Raw genomic sequence first — 22,342 nt, 5'->3', positions numbered from 1 at the left:
GGGGTGGGGGCAGGCAGTGGCGCAGGCCGTACCTCCGCCACGTCTCCGATGGCATAGATGTGGGGGACGGAGGTGGCTTCCTGGGCGTCAACCAGGATCTTCTGAGTGTTGGGGTTGGTACGCACACCAGCCTTCTCCAAATTCAGACCTCTGGTTTCTGGAACTCGGCCTGAAGGACACAAAGAGCAAGGCTGGGAGGTTTTCGTTAGTGGTTCTGACCGAGATTCCTTGTTTTATTTAAAACCCTTCTCAGAATGTCCGCTTAGAATTGGTAAGACATCAAGCACCAACAGCACCAAGGGCCTGAAACACGCGCTCACACATGTATGTACGTACACACACACATGTGTATACATGTGCACACACAAACACCTGCATAGACTCAATGAAAGGACGGAGCAGGAATGGGGAGGAAATGGGGTGGATGGAGAGTCAGCAACAAGACCCTCCTAAACACATCCTATGATACAATTTTGTTTCTTTAAATCATATACACAGTTTATACGTATACATATTCAAAAAGTAAAATTAAACATGGAAAAAAATCCCTATAACCTGTAAACAACCTAAAACAAAGGGGCCTATTGTAACAGAACACGTGGAAAGACAACTCGGGAGACCCTGCGAACCCACATTGGAACTGTACCTCTGAGGGTCATGTCCCCACAAGCGAAGATACTAACAGGTCCTACGTGTCACTCAAAGAGGATGGTTCAAACTCCGTAACGTCAACTTTGAATTGGAAATTCATGATTTTTAAAAAATACAAGGCTCCTGGCTCTGACCACAGAAACGGTGTAAAAGCAGCAGCAACCAAGGGCGATGTGCCCCCAGCCCCAGACTGTGATCCCTAAGCCCCTCCCCGCGGAAGGGGCTGGACTCCGAGGGGCCAGGTACCCCAGGCCACATGGTGGAGTGATGGACAGGAAGGATCAGCATGGCCGCAGGCTCAGCCCAACAGGACCTTGCAGCCTCTGAAGGCATCAGCCCAAGAGGAAGTCGGAAACAGGACCCAGGCCTCACAGACACTGGGGCCCCATCCCCTGTGTGCATTTCCCGGCAGGGGTGTCTCAGGGTCCTCACGTGGCCCCCCAGGCTGGCCTCCGCCCCCACCAAGACACCCCTCCTGCAGCTTGTGCGAGGCAGGACGGTGCTCCACGTGGGTTTACCTCTCTCTGCCACCAGGCTGTGGCCTCGTGTCCCCACATCTGGCCGCGGCCGTTCCCCCGGCACCCGTGGCGCAAGAGCTGACCCAAAGGAGGCAGACAGTGCGCACAACCTCACCCCCCCACTCCCCGGGCAGCCCCAGCTCCGAGACCTCCAGGGCCTGCACTGCACACCCACCCATCCCTGCAGGCAGTCAGCGCACGAACCCTGCTCTTGGGGGAGAGGCCAGGAGGGGAAGTGCCAGGCACTGCCGGCTCCGTGTGCTCACAGCCTGGGCCCCGTCACAGCTGAGCTGCCTCACCACCCTTTCTCTCCCAGTTCAGACGATGTGGCCTCGTCGAGCCAGGGCGGCAAGGGCCACTCTTCCTGCCCGACCCCAGGGGGGCAGCGGGTGGCCCCCGTCACCGTGGCTGGGGGATCCCGACGGCAGGACGCATGGCTTCAAAGGCACAGTTCCCACAGCTTCCATGGCTCAGGCCCCAGAGGTCGGGTGGTGGCTGGTGGAGCCCGGGGAGGGGAGCCTTAAGTCTCCAGCTGCTCTCCTGGCGGGAAGTCAAAACACAGGCTCAGCTAAGCCTGCTTCTTGAGCGGATGGCTCCGGCCTCTGCATTCGGCTCGGCCCCAGGAATCGGGGGCTGAGGGCTGGCGCCCTTCGCCGTCAGATTGGACACGGGTACTGCAAGGCCAGGAGGGCCCCACCTTCTGACGGCACCAGTACTGGCCCTATGGTCCTGATGGAGACCCATGAGTGCAGAGTGGGACCTGCCGCCTGCCCAGCATCCTGCCAAGGTGCCTGGGGACCCAATGGGCACCTGGGAGGGGACTGGACTGTGCTCCCAGAGAGGAGGGAGCTGGCCCCACAGGCAGGACTGGAGGGCATGGGCTTAGTGGGCGACAGTCCCTTATGCAGAGGCTCATAGCTCAGTCCTCAGGTTCCTCCCCAGGCCCCCGGGCCCTGCGCCTCCCGGTGACACTCTGGGCTGGGGCTGGAGAGTCCGAGGGCAAAGCCGGCAGCACTTGGACCAGCTGCTCTGACGCCGGCCATGCTGTCCCAGGCTCTCCCTTGCACCCCTGCCTGGCTGGTCACAGGAGGTCAAGAGTGCTTCCTCCTGCGCCTGTGGTAACCATGGTAACTACACACCTTGCAGATGCCAGCAAACCATATCCCAGATCCCAAAGGAAATAAAGATAAATTTGAAAGTAGTAACAGGAGACGGTAACATATGCTGGAGTTAGGTGGCCTCTGCAGTCCATTTTGAAGCCAGGATTTTTTAGGACGTTCTGCATACATGAACTTGGAAAGTATGTGGGATGTGTGAGCCAGGCCACTGGTAAAAAGAATAAATGGATGGTTGATGGGGGGTGGGGGGCAGTACAGTGAAGAACAGGCCGCATGCAGCAGGCACTCCACTGACGCTTCCAGAATGAAGAGTGAAGGAAGGGAGGGGCTGGAGCAGGCGAAGCCCCAGGGGCAGCCGCGGGCACCTCAGGGCTTGGAAGCTGGGCCTTGCGGGTGAGGCCTGGGGTGGGCAAGCCCTCGACAGGGGTCACACAGGGAGGGACAGGCCCACGCCCTCTGCCGCGCTGCCCCCTCATGCTCAGAGCAGGGGGTCATGCCCTCCCTTTCAGCTCAGGCCCAGAGCCCCAGAGGAAGATGGAGAATGGGTGTGGGGTCCGGGGGGCTACCCAGTGGCTGATTGCTCGGGCGCCAGCTTAGGCCCAGGCTGGGCTTACATGGCAACGGTCACGTCGTTCTCCGACTGCCTCCCTCGCACCTTGTGTGCAGGTGGTGCTCCTCCCCCGACTGATGGAGGCCCGTCCCGGTCACCCTGCATGTCACGGTCACACACTGCCCTGTCCGGCACGCGGGCTGCCTGCTCCTCGCCCTGCATGGGGTTGGTGGGCCCCCAGGATGAGGATGGCATCCTCAGGGGGGTTTCGGGGCGCAGGCAGGGCTGCCCCCTCCTCAGTGGCAGTGGGCTCTGCTCATTTGCAGGGCGGTGGAGGGGGGATTGTGAGGATTGAATTTGCGCTTCTTTGACTACTAGTAAAATTCGGTGTTTTTTTGGCCACATGTTAAATTAGCTGTATCTCCTCTTGAGAATGTCCGATACTGCCCTTTTCATTCATTTATACGCATCCTCGTGATTCTCTTCCCTTGTAAGAGTTTCTTCCTTAAAACCCACGTGACTCGCTGCCATGCTTATTACAAATGACGAGAGCACTAGAACTCCACATACGAGCAGACACCAGCTTCCTCCTTGGAGGCGATGTCCACACACCCTGCCCTTGGAGCTGCCCCTCGCCTGCTGGCCGGAGTCCCTCGGGGGGACTGTGTGAGCTCCGGTGCCTCGACTGGGATGGCCCTCCCTCCCAGTGCCGACTGCCCAGGACACCCAGGGCAGCATTGCGCCCGAGAGCACTCGATGCGGCCGGGCCAGTCCAGCCTCCTCTGGTCGCACTGGGAGAACCACCAGCTGGTCATGGCTACTTGCTCCTCAGCACATGGGGACGCAGACAACCAGATACACGTCCTCGCACGTGCCCCTTGCCTCCCGTTACAGGAAGACGGGCATTCCCTCCAACTTCATGCCTCCTTGGAGCACACTTCCCGAAGAGCAGGGGGATCGTGTAACGAGGGAAGATTTAAGTGCCGGCAGGAGTGTGGATGGTGAGCACAGGCTGTGGTCAGACAGACCGCAGCGAGGGTGCACAGGCAGCCCGGGCAAAGTGCCGGGAGGCAGGGACCCACCCTGGGTGACCCTCCCAGGGGGCACAGCCAGGCCACTGTGGGGTCCCCACCTAAGAGAACACAGCCACACAAGGGTCTCCCGCAGCCACAGCAAGACACGGTCCCAGGGAACAGGCCTGGTAGCCTTGGCCCGAAGCTGGCCGAACCAGGCTGCATCTGTGCTCAGACTACCAGCTCCTCCCCAACCTCCAAGAGGCGGCCCTGGACGGAGAAGGGACCCCGGCTGCAGGCATCCTGGGCACCTCGGGCCCCCATCACTGCGTCATCGGGCCCAAGGCCTTCAGTGTGGTCGTTGGGTGCTGTTGGGAAGCTGGCCTCCAGTCCTGAGTCAGATCTCACGAGCTCCCTTTTCCCACGTTTGAGGCTCAAACGTGACACAGGTAAACGGCAATGGCTTTTTGCTAAGACAAAGCCTGAAGAAGAGGAGATGGCTTCAGGGGCTGACTCCCCCTGCCTTGTCTCGAGGCAGGCACTCTGGGCCCCATAACAGTGGCCACCTGGGTGGGCTCTTCCAACTTGGGCAGGGCTCCTGTGGCCCAGGGATGGACGTGCCAGAGCCTTCATCCTTCCCTGGAGGCTGGAGATGCTGAGGGGCCCGGGACCGTTTCAGCTCCTGGTTTTTCCGAGGTCATGGTGCTCCAGCCATTCTTTAAAATAAGAGGAAGCTACAAGGAAGCTGAGGGTTCCTGCTCGGAGGTGTCCACTCAGGGCCAGCCAGTCCTGCTCCTGCCCCCCCCCCCCCCCCCCCCACCACCACCACCACAGCCAGGCTCCAGGCCACAAGTGGTTAACTGTGCGGGTGAACACGAGCCTGCGGCAGGCGGGCTGACTGTCTTCACTCAGCACCATAATCGGCACATCTGCAGACAGGAAATCCTCCTCCTGCGAGCTCCCAGCCTGTTATCTAAGACACCTGGTGTGGGTGGGTGATTCACAGACAAACAATGAGCCAGCCCCCTGCACAGCAATTAACTGCTTTAGCTGCTAATGTGTTTAATCCACCACGTGGAGATCAAGGCTGCACCGAGGAAGAGGCTGGCAGACTGCAGGGCCCACGTCCCATCCCCGCATCTGTGAGCCTCGTCGGCTGTGGCCAAGGCCGTCCACGTGGACAGTCCACAGGGCACGAGGCGCATCTTTCCCTTTTCATTTTTAACACGTCAAGTCCAGCCGGTGTGGATGCAGCACTGGCGTCTGGGCAGACCTACAGTCTGCGAGCTCTTTGCCTCCTCGGCCGTGCCGCTCAGGTCGTTGTATTTTGACCTCCAGGATCACCCTTTGTTGCAAGTAGAAATAACGCTTGGTTCAAGGCTTACCTGGTAAACAGGCGGAGAACATTCCCGGTTGTTAAACTGGGAAATGGTTCCTGAATGTTTACAAAACCCGGCGGGAGCAGTGGCCCCGCCAGCACTTGCCCGTGCAGACCCAGGAGGCGTGCCAGGAACCCGCCACCGCAGCGCCGCCTCAGAAAGCAAGGTCAGGGGCCAAGGACTGTGAAAAGCTTCCACCCCCAGCATCAATCACGCCCGGCAGACTGTCTGGGGGATGCTCTTTTTGAAAATACAGAAAACAAAACCAGTTGGGGAGGGCTCCCGGGGCCTTGCCTGCCACCCACCAGGGTCGTCTGGACACTGGGAGGACCCTGAGGCTTTCCGAGGGCCCGGCCCCTCACCCTCTGGCTGCTGCCAGCAGCGTGGGCTCAGCTGATGGCATCTGGGTGCAGGCCCGCGCCTCAGTACAAAGGCGTTGGGGACCAAGCGGGAGGACTGGGTGCGAGTGGGAGGGGGAACCAGCCACCTCGCCAGTTAGAACGGATTTTAAATTAATAACAATCAGTTTATGTTTCTGGGTCTGAGTAGCGTTCATCAAAATAAACCTACGTAAGATTTACTTTTACAGTTTGGTCAAGAACATTTCCTCTGGTAATTTAGCGGATCTTGGTCAAGAGGCAGTAAGTTCACTCTGGGGCATTTCAGATCTTTGCCTTGTTCCTCAGAAGTGAATCGCTGACTCCTCCGGAGTTTATTTCATTTTCTGATTTCCCACTACTCTGAGCACCTCAGCTTCTCAGAAGGGCACTGCTGCCCGGGCCTACCTCCGGGGACGTGGGGGCCTGGGAAGCCGGGATGGACAAACGCTGGGGGACAGGCCCTCTGAGGGCTCGGCACACTCGCCGAGTGCTGTGGAGCCGGACAAGTCTGACGACCACACGGACTCAGAGCCCAGGCCCAGACGGGGAACGAGTGACGGGGCTCAGCACGAAGAGACCCACGGGCTGGAAACACGGGAGAACGAAGACACTGACCGTCCCTATGTTTAAAATGCAAGTTGACAGATCAGGAAAAAGGGTCCCAAGCCCACAGGCCACAGGCACCAAGGCAGGTGGGTGTCCCGGCAGGTGAGCCCACACGCCTTCGGGAGCAGGACCCGCAGCCCCTCTGTGGGGAGCCCCTCGCAGCGCCTGCGCTCTCTGCTCCACCCTCAAAGCCCATTCCTCTCCAGGCTGACCGTCCCAGCCCTGGCAGGGGCCCCCCAAATCCACTCTCCCCTTCTCCGTGGGGGCAGCCGGGTGCAGGGAGGGCCCAGCCTGGGAGGGAGTGTGCCCGACAAGGTCACTAACAAGCTGTTTCTGCATGGCCACGCTTGCTCGGCCTTCACCCCCACAAACAGGTGGACCCATGCCTCTTGGGGCACGGGAGGCAGGCTGGCGGCCAGCCCACGCCTGCTGGGAAAGGCCCGGGGCCTCTGCCCTATCACTAGACCCTGCCTTTGCAAATCTGCAAAGTGTGATTTCTGGCAAGGCCGGGAGGACACCCACTCCCAACACGAGATGACCCACAGAGCTGAAGGTGGCCAGGGGGACGCGTCAGAAGCAACAATAAGCTGGCTAGAAGCTACACATCTCCATTACGTTCGCATCTCCATTACGTTCACGTATTAACAGCAGCTGGCTTCTGCATGCCACTGTCCACAGCAGCATTTTCCAAGACACCCAGAAGATAGAAGCAACCCAAGTGTCCACTGGCAAATGCCCGGATGAGCCTAGGGTGCCATATGCAGCACTGCCCACCTTCACATGTTATGACACGGACAACCTCCAGGACACAATGCCAGTGAAGTAAGTCAGACACAAAAAGGGAAACACTGTAGGGTCCCACTCACTTGAGGGACCTGGTCATCAGAGTCACAGAGACAGAAAGTAGGAGGATGAGGGCCAGGGCCTGGGAGGGGGTGGGGGGTTATCTGATGGGGACAGAGTTTCCATTTGAGACGATGAAAAGTTCTGGAGATGGAGGGTGGTGTGTGAATGTACTTAATGTCACTGAACTGAGCACTTAAAAATGGTTAAGATAGTAAATTTTTTTTTTTTTTTTTTTGCGGTACGCGGGCCTCTCACCGCTGTGGCCTCTCCCGTTGCGAAGCACAGGCTCTGGACGCGCAGGCTCAGCGGCCATGGCTCACGGGCCCAGCCGCTCCGCGGCATGTGGGATCTTCCCGGACTGGGGCACAAACCCGTGTCCCCTGCATCGGCAGGCGGACTCTCAACCACTGCACCACCAGGAAAGCCCAAGATAGTAAATTTTATGTTACTCACACGTTAAAACAGTTAAAAAAAGGTAAAAACTCCGTTATCGTTTGTATTTTATAAACAGCTATCTTGAAGCTACAGTGGAAAACAAGTCTAATTTACTAAAAAAACACATCTACACCAAGGTTTAAAGTTAGTAGGAAATGTACGCGAGGCCTCGATAAACCACCCATAGGACTAACTAGTCTCCCCGATGAAAACCCAGCTGCCTGCGACCCACCATCCACAGCTCTTCCTTGGTTTTCATTTCCAGTACGAGGAGCGCTGGGGAAGAAAGACCAGGAGAGCACAGTGTGCTCGGACGGAGGAGGAGCGAGGCTGGTCAGGGCCACCTCATGGCCTTTATCCAGCCCCCACCCCAGAGCCAGCAGGGTGACGAGCGCCAGGAGTGGTGAGAAGGGGGCCAAGATGCCCAATGGAGGGGAAGGCGGTATGCCTTGTCCCCCGAGTGTGCATAGGAGCACCTGGTCCCAAGTGCACGCAGGAGCACGGGGTCCTGAGCATCCTTACCTACGGCCCACAGGACGGTGTCAAAGGTGCCTGTGTCCTTCTTGTCGGAGGCGAGGTCCACCCAGGTGACCTGGAGTCGCCCGTCTGAGAGCCTCTCCACCCTCAAGGGGGTGCAGCCCCTCAGGATTCGGGTGCCGTGAACAGCCATGTGCTCTGTGACCAAGGAAGCCATTTGCTGCAAAGCACAAGAGGACATGCCTTGAGGACCGGGCAGCAGTGGGAGTGTCACTGCTGAGGCCTGTGGAGAGGACCTGGGCCTACAGCCTGAAAAGGCCCGGGGCCCCAGGGGAGTCTGTCCAATGGAAGAGGTCAGGGCCCCACGCCTTCTTCCAGGACGCCTCACACAGGCCGCCCCGCTCCGAGTGCCCTGCTTTCCACGGAGCTGAGGGCCGAGCCGGGAGAGCCTCTGGCGCCCCGACCCCCTCCAAATCTGAGGACCCAAGCCCCTCGGTTAGGGTGCACGTGATCTCTGGACTCTCTTTAGATGTTAGTTAACTGAGTCTTCACTGAAATGGCAGAGATGCACCCCTTCTCCCAGGCTCTGCCTGCCTGGCCCCCCGGCTGGGGTCAGCAGTGGGGTAGCTGGGAGTGGAGGTGGGCACCTCCGCTTCCCACCAAGAACTGCTAGGGGAGGTGGCATGGCATGAGGAGGCGCTGCAGGGGGTTCCTCCCTCCCAGCCCAGGCAGCTGTGCCCCCAGGGCCACGGTGGGGGCTCGAACAAGCCATCAAGAGAAAATACAAGTCACTGTTTAACTCCCCTGACTCAGGGCCCACCCCAGCATGAGGAGCTTTGTCTGTGCCCCAGGAACAGGTGGGCAGGCTACAAGGCCTCACCTGGAGCCTGCTCTCCCTCCGCTCCCCCGACTCCAGCCTGGTGACCCCACCGTCTCTGTGTGCCAGCCACATGCAGATTCTCCCTCTCTTGCTACCATGACCACCCGCCAACCGGGCTCTCCAGCTCAGCCTCATCGGCCCCCTTCTCCACGTCCCTGCGGGCCTCTGCCTCTCAGGCCCCATCTCCACCTGCGTCCAGCATGAGGCTTGAGGCCTTCCCTGGACATGTGTCCCCGTGACAGGTGCTTGGACGTGTGTACTGAGCAGGTGACAGGACCGAGGGGTGCACTGCCCCAGAGCTGTGCAATGGACAGTGCTCATCTCTGCAGGGCATCGGGAGCCTGGTGTCTTGACAATGACAACCCAGACCTGGATTTTAAAGTGACATCTCCTCGGAGGGTTTTTGGTTTAAAAAAAATTTCACGCGCTCGTTATGTGGGCACGTCCACCATCAGGGAGAGAGTCTGCGCCCCAGGGCCGGTGCTGCCCCGTGCAGTGGACGGGGAGGTGGTGAGGCTGCAGTGGCCTGGCTCAGCATCACGTCTTTCCAGTCCATGGTGGCCGGGCCACCATCTCCCGTGACGGTCACCCAGGGCCTCACCAGCTGCCGCCTGCTCCCTGTCCATGCTACCCTTGGATAGTGGAGCTCCTCAGACCTCAGGGGGCTCAGCGAGGAAGCCAGGACAGCACTTCTGCCCACATACGCCGGCCGCTTACTATTGGGTGACCTGACCTCACGGCCCGTGAGCTGGCCAACGTGCCCACAGTGTCCCTCTGGTCCCTGCCACGCTCCCCACGTGCTGACCCTTGCTGCAATACGCTGGCAGGTGTTTATTTTGCCAACAATCTCCTCATTCGACTCAAGGGCCAGTTTCTAAAGACTGAGACCTCGCTCCCAGCCCACACCTGCACCTGCCCATGTGGGCCACAGGTGGAGGGGACACCGGCCCGGCATTACCTGGTCGAAGGCCCGGAGAGGGACACTGCGTATCATGACAGTGGTATCCAGGCCGAGCCCAGTGAGGAAGCCAGCACACTCCAGGGCCACGTCTGCCAGAGCAGGCTAAGGAACGCTAACGGAAGCTAGGCAGCAAGACCCCCGGTGCCCCCGCCAGCAGCCCTCGTCTCCACCAGTCCCCAGCAGCCCAGAAGAGTCTCCAACACTGGCCACAGAGACACTCTCCCCACCGCCCCCATCTCTCAAACACACGTCCAGGGCAAGGTGGAGGCTCCCTTCAGCACCCACAGGCCAGGCGGGTTCTGCCTCCACGGGGCCTCTGTCCAGACTCCCTGGAGGTTAACCAAGGGGCCTGTGTGGTGAAGGACAGGAGACGTGCCCAGACCTCAGTGTCTCCATTTTCCTGCAGACACACCCTCCACCCTCCCTGGTGTTACTGCTCCCTCTTAAGGAACCGGCCTGAGTGGGGCTGCTCTCCAGGGAGGACCGTCTGCCTCACGGCTGTGTCCAGCTGCCCAGCCAGCGAGTGACTCAGGAAGAGCCTCCAGGAAGCCCCAGCCTCAAAGGTCAACCTCAAATTGTCCCTCGAGCACAGGTCATCCGCCCTGAGTGGGCCTGTAAGTGCCTGTAAGTGCCTGGTTCCAGGTGGCAGAGGGCAAGCCCCATGGGAGAGAGTGCAGTGAGGGGGGGGAGGTGGGCCTGGGGCCCAAGCTTCCACTCTCAGGATGGTGAACACAGCTGTCTATCTGTCTGTCACCTGCACGCAGCAAAGGATACAGCTGGCCCCAACCACCAACCTGTAAGAGAGATGGACAGAGAGAGAGAAATTGAGTCTCACACGTGGCCGCCATGATGCACGCAGCCGTCCCTGGTGGGGCTCTGAGGGGGACGGGGCCCTGCAGCCTTCATGCAGGGTGCCTGTCAGCTGACATGTCACTATTGCGGAGTCCCTGCGGCTAACTGTCCAAACAGGCTGTCCCAATGTACAAAACCCACTTCCCAGAGCTCCAGCTGTGAATGACAAACAGAGCTGCTGGTTTGGGAAATTGCCTGGTGGCGAAGGAATGAGTGGCCAGGGACAAAACAGCATGTCCCGGGGATGGGACTGGAGGCGGGACAAACATGGACGAAGCCCAGTCAGAAGAAGCAGGAGGATTTTCGTTCTCTCCTAAGGAAAGTTCTGCCTTGGGTTCCTCTGGACCTCCTGCAGCCAGGCTGGAAACAGACGGGGAGGCACCAGACGTGGGGCGGCTCCTGGAAGCCCTGTCTGTGGGCAGAACACTCTGGGACCACGGGGCCCAGGCAGACGGCCCACCCCATGCCCACCCAGCCCCACTGCACATAGGCCTGTGGCTGGGAGAGTCAGCTCCCCGAGCAAGGGCAGCCTGGGAGAGGGACACAGGATGCTGGGACCCAGCAGATCCTCTCCTGTTATTCAGCTGCACACACCCTGCATGCATACACGTGCACACACACACACACACACACACACTTGCACACGTGTACACATGAACAGAACTGAACACAGAGGAGACTCCCAGCCTGGGCAGCGTGTGGGTGGGCTTGTCAGATCACCCCTCAGCCTTTGAACGAGAGGAGGTGATGCAAGGATGGATAAGCAAATGTCAGCTCTGATCCCAGCAGGTACTAATGATATAATTCCATTTCAAACAGCAGCACATCTCTGGGAATACTGTTGCCAGTGCCCTGCAGGAAGCAACTGGCATACGGCTTCCTGTCAGGAGCTGGGACAGGAGCGCTGGCATCCTGTGCAGGGTGAGTGGGGAGAGCTCGGCATGCGAGGCACACACACAGGCACAATGTACATGTCTGCGTGTGGGTACACTCAACGTTACACAATCTGCCCTCTCTCAGTCTCGATGTGTATGGGGAAGGGGACAAGCCTTTCTTTAAAATATGAAACTACGAGTTACTTAAAATGCAAACAGGCTTGAGCTGCTTTGAACATCCTGCCCCAATGCAAGGACCAATGAAGAGCATCCGTGTGGACCTCACAGTGCCCTGTGCTCCCACTCAGGGTGGCCATGGCCTGGGCAACCGTGACATGCAGGTGCCGGGGAGCCCACTGCCCGCCTGCTGGGCTGTCCTGCTCGTCCGAGCCTTCCTGTCTCTGTAGAGCAGGCCCTCTTGGGGGGGTGGGGCGGTGGCTGCAGCCTGAAGCCCACAGCCCAGCTCCAGGCAACGCAGCAACATGGTCTCCTGATTTTGGCAAAAGCGTTTTGTTCCTGCAGCCCCTGGGCACCTCCTCAAGCCCTGCAGGGAGCAGGGTAGGGTGGCGGGGTGGCCTCCCACTCCCACCTCCAGGTCATGGTACCCCCAGCCCCAGGCTACTGGTTCCGAGCCGCCAACAGAGGGCACATCTGGGGGAGAGGCACCAGCCAGGCCGGGCCTCAGTGGGCGTCCTTGACCAAGCATGGGTGGCTGAAACCTCAGAGCGGGCAGGCATCCACTGGCCCTGATGGTCACCTTGGGCCTCATCTTGTCTCCAAGAGGAAAGACGGTCAACAGTGTTGGTTTTCACTCCACCCTGCCCCCAATTCATCAAATAAGTATTATTCTTCGAAAAATGCAGGATTCAAGGTCTCAACCAGAGAACTCCCTTCAAATGGACTGGAGTAAGAAAACAGCAAAAATGGAGCTGGTGCCTGCAGGTGGGGTGCAGGCAGCCCTGAAGGGACGCTGCGTTTTTATTGGCAGGTTTGAAGCTGCAGATGGGCTTTGCCGACCACCTAGGAGACCCCAGCCTGGGTGGGGCTGAGGCTGGTGCCAAGGCACAGTGCCCACGGCAGGCCCTGCCGGCAAAGGGAGGACCTGGGGCGGCGGGGCCTCTGAGGACTGGACACACGGCCTCACACTGCAGCAGGACACCCCACGGGGGCTCCACCTGCACCCAGAGCCCCACTCAGCTGTGTGTGTGTTCGGGGAGCCCCCCTGTGTGCCCTTCGGTGCTGCAAACACTGTACTCCAAGGTGTAACTGCCGTGGGATTAGCCTGATCACAGGGCTGGCTCTCTCCTTAAAGTCTGAAGGGGGAGGAAGCAGAAACAAAGCCTTCCTTCAGGCCTTGGAGCCCCAGCTTAAAGAGCTCTCCACCTGCCTCTTGAGTCTGAAGGCCCCAATCCGCTCCCCGGGGGTGCACCCACACAGCGTGGGGGCCCTGCAGCTGTCCCGCCAGCACAGGAAATGCTGGGGCCACAGAGCTCGGGGCCCCCAGGAGCAGCTGGACACAGGATGTCCAGAAAGCACCAAGACCCTCGGGGGCAAAGGCGGGTGGGGCAACAGCGGAGGCTGAGGGCCGGCTCTCCAGGCCTGAGCTGCTGGCCACCCAGCCTCATGCAGATGCCCCTGAGCCGCCAGCCGCGGCCCGCACCCCATCGTGGGGAGGAAGACAGGACGCCACGGAGCCCATGGGCCCTTGGGAGCCGGCTAGTGGAGGCTCCACCGCTGCAGGCCGAGGCCAGGCACACTGGGCACCCTCAGCCGCCGGCTGGCCTCCTGGCCGGGGCCAAGTGGGAAGGTCCTGGCCGGCTTCGGGAGGCCTCCAGGGCCGGGGGCAGCCCTCGGGTCCATATTCATTTCAGCTCCATTTTAAAGGCGAGTTAAAATAAACACGGGGAATATTTATAAGGCAAATAAATCTGGCAGAAACAGCCCCTCAGAGTGTGAGCAGAGGCCCCCCCAGCCCAGCCCAAGCTGATAAAATACAGAAATGCTACTGTAGACCCTCGGGCTTATTTTGACTGCGGGCAGGAATGTAAGGAGTAAACACTGACTCCCGTATCACACTGTTACAACTTGCATCCACAGCTCCGCACAAAAGCTGCGTTTCACAGAAGCATCGTACAGGGATATATCTCCAGCTTAATTTTTAAAAAAACCATTTCCTCACATAAATCATGCTCAGAATGGAACGGGTGACTGATACATTGCAAACACTTTTTTCCTTAAACAATAACATACCTAGATTCCTTCTAAACGAAAGAGCTTTTTTAAAAAAAGTCTCCTAAACGTTTTTTTTTCTGAAGAAAATAAACACTTTCCTGACCCTAATATCTGGGGCTGTCTTCCTGGCCGCGCAGGCCGCTGCCCCAGCACGTGGTCACTGGGGGCAGCTGCGCGGGGCCCCTGCGCCCGGGCCTCCTTCCGGCCTGTGCGGCCTCTCCGCACACCAGCCTCCGGTGAGCGGTGGGCAGTGAGAGCCGCCAGACATCGGCCCCCCTGGAGGTGGACTTGGCTCTCAAAATGTAACGGGGAAATAGCAAACAAGAGAAAATAAAACACACAAGAGCTAATTTAAGAAAAGACCAGGATTCAGAAACTGCTGGTCTTTGGTGATGGGCGGAGATGACCGGGCCACACGGGTGGCCTCGGCCAGGCCAGAAGCACTGAGTGGGGAGCCAGTGTCCAGGCGGCCGCAGGTTGAAGGCCGTCGGCACCACGGTCTCCACAGTCCACCTCGGAGAGGCTGGCAAAGTGCCTCAGTGACCCAGAGAAATCAATGCGCAAGAAAACTACGCAGGTCTGAAGACCACGCTGGGCACTTGCGCAGCAGTATGGACCCCAAATCAGGGCCAGAGCAGGACTGGGCTCTGCTTGGAGGAGCTTCCAGGCTGGTGGGAGGGGCTGGTGGTGGACGCATGGGACCCCGTCTCTGCCACAGATGTGCTGCAGACGCCCCAAGGCCCTGGGACCCACAGGAAATCCAGGGCTTTTGTCAAAAAATATTTTGGTGGGGAAAGGCCCTCCTGAACATGCAATAAATCAAACAGCCATTAAGTGTAAAAGAGCCTAAGCTACACTTAAAAAAAATAAGACCAAAACATTTGTATGTCACGTTTGTATGTTACATGAGTTAAAAGGACAAGCTGAGAAAATCTGCAATTGTAAACAACACGGGATCTCAGCCCTGACAGCAAACCCGCGGGAAGATAAGAAAGAGAAAAGCCAGAGAGAAGGCCCAGGAGCGAGCAGCCCCCATTCACAGCCACATACACTCACACTCACAGACATAGACACACGCTCAGTCACAGACACACACTCACAACTTACACACTCAATTTTAAACGGCTAATAATTACACAAAAGACCACATAATAGCAAATGCAAATGAAACCAGGCCACATTTAACCTACTAGTCAGAGACAAAACAACAAATAACCCAGATACTATGGCGTAAAGCGAAAACGTGATAAATGTGACATCAGAAAAATTAACAACTACTGCCAAGTCGAAGCACCAACCACAGCCTGGGGGCCCTGTGGGAGGCGAGGCGGTGGCCAGGGCCAGGAGCCTGACCGCAGATGGAAGTGGCTGTGCTCCCTCCACCCCCCCACAGGGAGCAGGAGAGGCTCCCTTCCCTTCAGGCCCCATGGAAATGCCGAGGCAGCATCAGGCAGGGAGAGCAGCACAGGCGCCCAGCCGGGACCGCAGTTCTCTACTGTGGACACAGCCCTGACCGCGCACACGACACATAAGAAACACTGAGACAAGAAGACGCACGTCGGGGTTTTCACTGCAGCCTTTCACAAAGAGGTGGCCGCGAGTGGTGGGAGGTCACACCAAGACACCCCCATGCCAGGGGCCGTGCCCAGCCCTGAAAAAGGACACCTCGTGAGGCTGGGATAGCAGGGACAAGCAGAGCGCGGCACGAGCACACACGCAAGCTCTCACACGTGTGCTCACGTGTTCACACACGTGCTCACATGTACACATACATGCCCTCACCCATGCTGACACATGCACACTTGCACACGCCTGCCCACCCCGGGGCATGCCCTCGGGCCATCGGCAGCTGGTCCCCCGCAGCCCAGCACTGTGACGGCCGAGCCTCTGTCGCCCTCTGGTGGCCTCTATGGTCCCTGCAAGCATGAGGTCTCCTCAGTGCCCTGGCAGCAGCACCCAGACCCGGACCCCATGCCAGGAGTGAACCCAGCCCTTGGCCACGGGGGTGCCAGTCACGCTGCAGGCCTGGCTTCACAGCTGGGCTCTGGTTTCTGGCAGCCCGAGCCTTTGCTGATTTCAGGGAAGCCCAGGTGACAAACAGATGAAAACGGGGACGTTCGATTGGAGCCGGAGGGGGACCAGGGCTTTCCCCCAGGGCCCACCCACCTACCCGCATACCCAGATGGCCCTGAGGACCCACTGGGACCTGCGGCTCCTGGGAACCCTGGTGAAAACCTGCGCCCCAGACAATAACGGCCACACACTGTGACTCAGTCCTGGGAGAGTGTCAGCCCCAAATGGGCACAGGGCCAGGCTTTTTGCCCTTCCCTCAAGTAGGTGGGAAAGAATGCGCTACAGAGGGGCAGCAGCATGTCCTCCCCGCCTGGCTGTGTGCACAGGGGAGTGGGGCCCCTTGGGCACCCCCAGGCCTTACGTTTTTCCAGGGGACTCCTTCAGCCAGAAGATGTCATCACTCGTAATCCCGTATTCCAAGGCACCTTCGATCTATCCGGGAAAAGGGTCAATGTGAGGCCCGCGTCCCCGGCTGCCCCCGGGGCTCCCTCCGAGGACGCCCAGTTTGTAGACACAACTGGGCCAGAACCACCCACCCACATGTGGCTGCACCTCCTCGGGTGCGGCCTCTGGGACAGGGGATACGGCCGCTCCCTTGGGGGCCCGGGGCAGCGGCTCCTTCCTCTCGCTCTCCAGGACTCCCTCCAGATCCAGACCCAGGGCTGTGGGGAGCAAGGGGTGAAGCGGGGCGGGCCGGCTCCCAGGGCGCCAGGCTGGAGGCTGGATGCGACCAACCGGGGGCCCTTGAGGGACAGCATGGTGGGCCCTGTGCCCGGGAGTTGTCCAGGTCACCCCATACCCCAGCAGGTGGGGGACACAGGACACGTCCTCTCTATGGCCCCTGAGAGTCAGATGTGCTGGGAGAGAGGAAACGGATTTCAAACAGTTTACGGTTCCAATTGGCAAAAAAAATAAAGTCAGGAATTTCTTAAGTTTGCTCAAGAAGATCGAAAGGTCTGGATATCAAAGGGACTAAAACACAACAAGTGTTGGCAGGCTCCGGGGCGGGCAGCCAAGAGCAGAGTGGCCACTGAGCGGCTTCCCCAGGACCCGAGGCTCCCACTTCACCCACCCCCCACCGCCCCCCACCCCTCAGGCAAGCGGACAGCAGGGAGAGGCCGGGCCAGTCTCCTCGCAGGCACTCTGGCAGCCACGTGCAGGGTGGAGCTGAGCTGATCTCTGGGTCCCAGGAACTGACCACGGCCATCAGGGGCTTTGAGTGGAGCCAATGTGGGCCCAGCTATGGGTGAGGGATCACTAATGGTCACCACTTGGCCCCTGTCTGTGTGGCTACTGGAACAAGAGCCCTCCCCTCCTACGGAGGCACACATCCTGCCCAGGGCCACCTGGCACAGCTGTCTGGTCCCCTCTGGAGGCTGCTCTTGCTGGGCTGACAGCGGCAGGGGCCACGTCACGGTTCTGAGGACTGGAGTGGGCACTTGCCTTGGCACCCTCCCAGCTCCTGTTTCCAGTGGAAGCACAGAACTGGACGGAGGTTCAGATTTAAGAGTCTGCGAGGAGGCAGAACCACGCCCTTGGTCCTCCCCATCCACCTGTCTGGGCCTATGTCTGGGTCTGGGGCGGCCTTGAGCACTGGCCTCCAGGCCCCGCAGAAGCAGGTGGTGGGGGCGAAGGCAGAGCGCCCCCCACCAGGCTGAGCACTGAGGATGGGGAGCCTCGCAAAGACGGGGAGACTTCCTGGGTCTGGTGTTTAAGCACATCTCTGCCCAGTCACTAGCTGGCCACTGAGCAGAGACCTCAGTAGCCTCACAGGACACAGAATAAAAAGTTTACAAAATTGGTCCAGAAAAATCACCCAACAGACAAGCAGCAATAAACGAAATCCCAAAGTGGAGGGAGATCCTAGCTTCCAGAGTGAACATGTCATTTTATTTGAAATGATCACTTTTCAGTAAAACATCACAAGACACGAGAAGAAACCAAAAAGGATGAACCCCACGCACTGCAGGTGAGGATGTAAACGGTGAGGCTGCCCCCCCGCCCCGGGGGCCTGGGACCTCCACCCCCAGGTGTCTGCCCAGGAGAAGGGACAACTCGCATCCACATGGGCTCCCAGCAGCATCACTCATAACAAAGTGGAAACAACCCAGAGGTCCACCACGCAAGCGGACAACAGAATGTCACACCCACCGCGGAACATCACTCAGCCGTAAGCTGGTCAAAGAGGCCATGCATCTCATCCCACTGATGTGAAACGTCCAGAACAGGCAAATCCACAGAGACAGAGAGCAGGCTGCTGGGGCCGGGGGAGGGGGGCGGGAGCGACGGCTGATGGGGCCAGGGTTTCGTTCTGGGCGAATGAAACATTCTGAGATTCAGTAGTGAGACCGACGGGTGAACGACTCTGAATAAACTGGAACTCACTGGACTGTACCCTTTGAAAGGGTGCATTTTATGGTATGTGAGTTTCACATCAACTAAAGAACAAGATTTGGGTTTGGGGGAGGAGGAACCAGGCTTAAGTCCCAAAGGCTCCAACATTCCGAGGCTAAAAAGGAGGAATCAACAAGGGAGATAGAGGAGAAGTGATGTGGGGACAGGAAGAGGGCAGGCGGGGGCCGGCCCAGCAGCTGAGTCTCTCTCGGGACTCAGCCAAGTGGGGATGTGGGAACCTGGCTCAGCAGAGGGCACTCGAGAGCACGGGCAGTGGAAAGTGGCAGCTGTGAGCACAGGGCCACTTGGAGGACAGGGGCGAGTGGGAGGTGCACATCACCAGACCATGAACGGGGTGGGGGGTTGGGGGCTCCTGAGGACACTCACGTGCGTGGGGTACCTCGGCCGCCCTCCGGTGGCGATGACAATGTGGTCAGCCGAAAGCAGAGTCTGAGAAGAAACCGAGAAAGCCACAGTCACCCAGGTCACCTGCAGTCCCCATTCGAGGGCTCCACCAGCTTCCCCATCACAGCCTCTGCCCTGCAGTGTGGACCCTGTGGCAGCAGCCCCAGACACTGGCAGGAGAGCCTCTAAGTCCAAGCACTTCACAGTTTACACAGCACTGCACGGGTGGTAAGGTCTCCTGGAATCCCTGCAAACCCCTGCAGGGCTGCAGCCGCCCAAGCAGCGGGCAGCCTGGCGTGGTCACTTCCTCCTTCACAAAGAACTAGACTGGCCTCAGCCCAGAGGAACGTCGTATCAATCCCAGCAGCGCTGATCTCCAAGGACAGCACTGAGACTGAGCAGAGCTGAGGTCCACCCGCCTGGGCCACAGACTGACCCACGGACTGGCCAGTGCTGCCCCAGGGGCCCCGGGAGGAGGGCGCTCACCTCTTCCCCACCTTTTGAGACACCACAAACCATGTGTGGGTTGACAAAGCTGGCCTTGAAGTTAAAGTACTTCACTTTTCTGCAAAATAAAAATAGGATGTTCAAACATTTCCTCTGCAAATGAGGCATCACCTCAGGATTAAATGGGGAGCACTAGGCAGATGGCTACAATGTGAGCTCGGGCCACCCACGGCTCACGAGGGGCAAAAGGAGTGTGCAGACCTGCATGGGGCGCGGCTGCTGTCTCCCCAGGGTTCCTCGGTACGTGGTGACCACAGCTGCCATGCAGGGGCGTCTTAAGGGCCCAAGCTCAGCCCTGGTGTGTGAGGACGGAGGTGGCCGGGCCTCCCCCGAGGTCAGTCCTGTCACCTGGACACCCTCCACAAGGAAGGGGAGGCCCCCACATGCACCCAGTTACCCTCCCCCCAAAACACCCATGGACCTCCTGCTGGTGAGGGGGGTGCCCAGCAGGGAGGGGACAGTGAGGATAACAGGCACCGCGAGGGGCGAGGGTGGCCGGGCTTTCTAACCCGGGTCTCATGCCTCCTCCTCCTGGGGAGTCCTCATGTGCCCCAGGACCCGCCCAGAGCCTAGCGCGGTGTCAATACCTGTCCTGCAGCTGGACCCGGTGCCCCCAGTTCAGGGACTTCACGTGGTTTTGAACGGCTTCTGCCATTTTCCCCCTGTTGACACAAAGCACGATGCTTAAAGCCACCACACAAGTGTCAGCTGCGGGTCCCGCCACAGATTATTAGAGGCAAACAGCCCTTAACAGAAATGCCCAGAGGCAGAGGGGTTTCTCAAGGTGGTAAAGGTGATGTCTGTCCCCACGGCTGCCACCCCCGGGCCAGGTTTGGGGCTTCAGACCGAGGGGCTCCAAGCGGACCATGCACCACCCGCCAGGCCTGAAGCACTGCAGCCTTTGGGCCGAGCGTCCTTCCAGGGGTGTCCTGGGCGCCGTGGGGCAAGTGGCAGCGTCTCAGGCTCCACCCAGGGGATGTGCAGCCCCCACTGTGGAGATCACCAAAAACGTCTCTAGACTTTGCCCACTGCTGGGGGCCCAGAGGTGCCCCCAGGTGAGAATCGTGCCCACAGCTCCTGTGAGGCTGATGGGATCGGCCGTCCCCCACGCGCCCTCACCAGTCGTGCAGGGGCTGGGCCACCTTCCAACCGTAGTGGGAGGCGTCGTGGATCATGCCCCCTAGCAGTGCCGCCTGGTGCATCAGCTTCTTGGGGATGCAGCCGACGTTCACGCAGGTGCCGCCAAGGCCCCACCGGGTGCCTGGGGAGGTGGGAAGAGTACACAGGGTTCAGGTGAGCCAGGCCAGCCCTGCTCTATAGCTGTTTCCAATTCCTTTTAGTTGCTTTAACTCCAACGCGGCCCAGGTGAACCTGCCGTGTGGACGCGCCGGCTGCGGTTGCATTCAGACTTGGTTTAAATGAGGAGGATGAGGAACCTACAGTGATGGCAGCTTCCCCGAGAAGCAGGACGCTGTCCGGAGACTGGGCAGCAGTCCAGGGCTCAGCCACCCTCTGTATGTGACCCCCCACCTTCCCCAGGACACGTGGCTCCCGGCAGGGGCTGCCTACCTCGGGGGGAAGGCTCCACGTAGTCCACCACGGCCACCTTCTTCCCCAGCTGAGCGGCTGGAAGGACCAGAGAAACAGGCAGGTGAGTACAACCAGGGACTGATTCAGGGTCAGGGACCCCAGGAGCCCATGAGGCCCAGAGGAGGCTGGGGAAGGACCAGGCCAGCAGCCGCCCATGAGTTATGCAGCCGGGTCTCCCACTGCCTCTGCTCCCAGCTATGCTGCCCCTAGATGGGCACCCCGACCTCTTCCTGACCGCAGGCTCTGCACCACCCACCAGAGCAGTGCTGGGATGTGCCCCCCCCACCCCGCAACCTGGTTGCAGGTCCAGCACAGGCCCAGGGCCCACCCCAAGCACACTCCCTGGAGGCATCACAGGGAGGCCCCTGGCTCGCTCCCCAGGCCCTCCCTTACTCCTCTCTTCCCCAGACACCATGTGGGGTGGCCCTCGGTCTACACTGGTCAGAGCCCCCAGGTGGACGTTTGCTGCCTCCTCTCAGGGTGAGGAAATGGAAGCTCGGAGGTCAAATGGCAGGTTCAGGTCAGCCAGGCCCCAAGACCAGGGCTCCAAACTGCACCCCTGCCTGGAGCCCCCAGCTATCAGCAGGCTCCCCCAGCCACAAGCCCCAGGTTCTGAGGCCAGGACTAATCACGGGCTTCCTGCTGGCTTGCCTGTGGCACTGCATCAGCCAGCCCTGGTCCCTGGCCGTGACGGCCCCGAGGGCACGCCCCACTTGTATGTCACGAGCCCACGAGTGTTTGAAACACTACAGAACATGCTTGATTCATGGCTACCAGCTACCAAGATTAGAACCAAATTTTAGAAGTCTTCATTAACAAAACCTTTTCATTCAACTGAATCAAGATGGGATCCCAGTGCTTGATTTGAAGTCTCCGGCCAAGGGGACACCTCAGACATACCAACGCCCGGCTCCCAGGTCTGATCAGGATGGAGCAACAGGGACCAGAGTTAGCCTCCTGCTCAAAATAACCAAAAATCCTGACAAAATACGTGAAATAATGGTTTCAAGAAGCTGAATAAACGAAAACAAAGGCCAGCGATCTCTGAGAGACAGGAAAGGGACGAAGTGAGCCCCGCGACCAGAGAGTCTGCAGGACACAGCATGGAGGGGGCCCAGCAGGCTCTCGGGCTGAGAGTTCCTGGGACAGAGGAGAGAGAGGGGAAAGTACCTAAGGCCGGGACAGTGCTGCTCCCAGAAGCCAGCCTGGAGAAACGTTAACTCCTGGAGCACTGGGTGAGCATTAGGAAGGTCATGCCTCAGCAGTTGAGAATAATTAGCCCCAGACTGGGCACAGCGCCAGAGCGCCTACCAAATCGTAAGCAGAAGTCTCAAAAAGATCAAACTGTCTGTAGCTACATCCCAGAACGTGCTCAGAAATATTTCTAGGAAGATAAAAATATCCAGAAACCAGCAAGGTAAAGTCCAAAGTGTCTGGCACTCTAACAAAAATTACCAGGCACGCCAAGAAGCAGGAAAATACAGCCCTTAAAGGGAAAAATAGTCAATGGAAACTGACCAAGAACTGACATCAACGTCAGAATTAGTGGGGAAAAAAGTAAAACAGGTGTTTTAACTGTATTCCACATGTTCAAAAAGTC

At 59.0% G+C, this 22,342-nt stretch overlaps 1 protein-coding gene across 7 annotated transcripts in view; it reads right to left on the bottom strand.

Moving 5' to 3' along the window:
- TXNRD2 (thioredoxin reductase 2) overlaps window positions 1-22,342 on the bottom strand; it is a 34,742-nt gene that overhangs the window by 6,396 nt on the left and 6,004 nt on the right. For 5 of the 7 annotated variants that reach the window (XM_029219099.1, XM_029219073.1, XM_029219083.1 and 2 more), the window contains 10 exons: window positions 20,722-20,778; window positions 20,272-20,413; window positions 19,740-19,814; window positions 19,132-19,210; window positions 18,628-18,690; window positions 16,208-16,278; window positions 10,589-10,608; window positions 9,812-9,903; window positions 8,019-8,193; window positions 33-169 (listed from right to left, as the gene is read on the bottom strand). In XM_029219099.1, the coding sequence (XP_029074932.1) occupies window positions 33-169; window positions 8,019-8,193; window positions 9,812-9,903; window positions 10,589-10,608; window positions 16,208-16,278; window positions 18,628-18,690; window positions 19,132-19,210; window positions 19,740-19,814; window positions 20,272-20,413; window positions 20,722-20,778 (911 nt within the window). Of the gene's footprint in view, window positions 1-32; window positions 170-7,515; window positions 7,773-8,018; window positions 8,194-9,811; window positions 9,904-10,588; window positions 10,609-16,207; window positions 16,279-18,627; window positions 18,691-19,131; window positions 19,211-19,739; window positions 19,815-20,271; window positions 20,414-20,721; window positions 20,779-21,564; window positions 21,662-22,342 lie in introns of those variants that run through there. The other 2 variants (XM_029219106.1, XM_029219116.1) reach the window with 2 other exon arrangements.

Source organism: Monodon monoceros, unplaced genomic scaffold, assembly GCF_005190385.1.
Source record: "Monodon monoceros isolate NGI ecotype Baffin Bay Population unplaced genomic scaffold, NGI_Narwhal_1 Super_Scaffold_1, whole genome shotgun sequence".
NCBI lineage: Eukaryota > Metazoa > Chordata > Mammalia > Artiodactyla > Monodontidae > Monodon > Monodon monoceros.
Note: the sequence above shows the minus strand (reverse complement) of the source record. Positions and strands in the feature narration are given on the sequence as shown.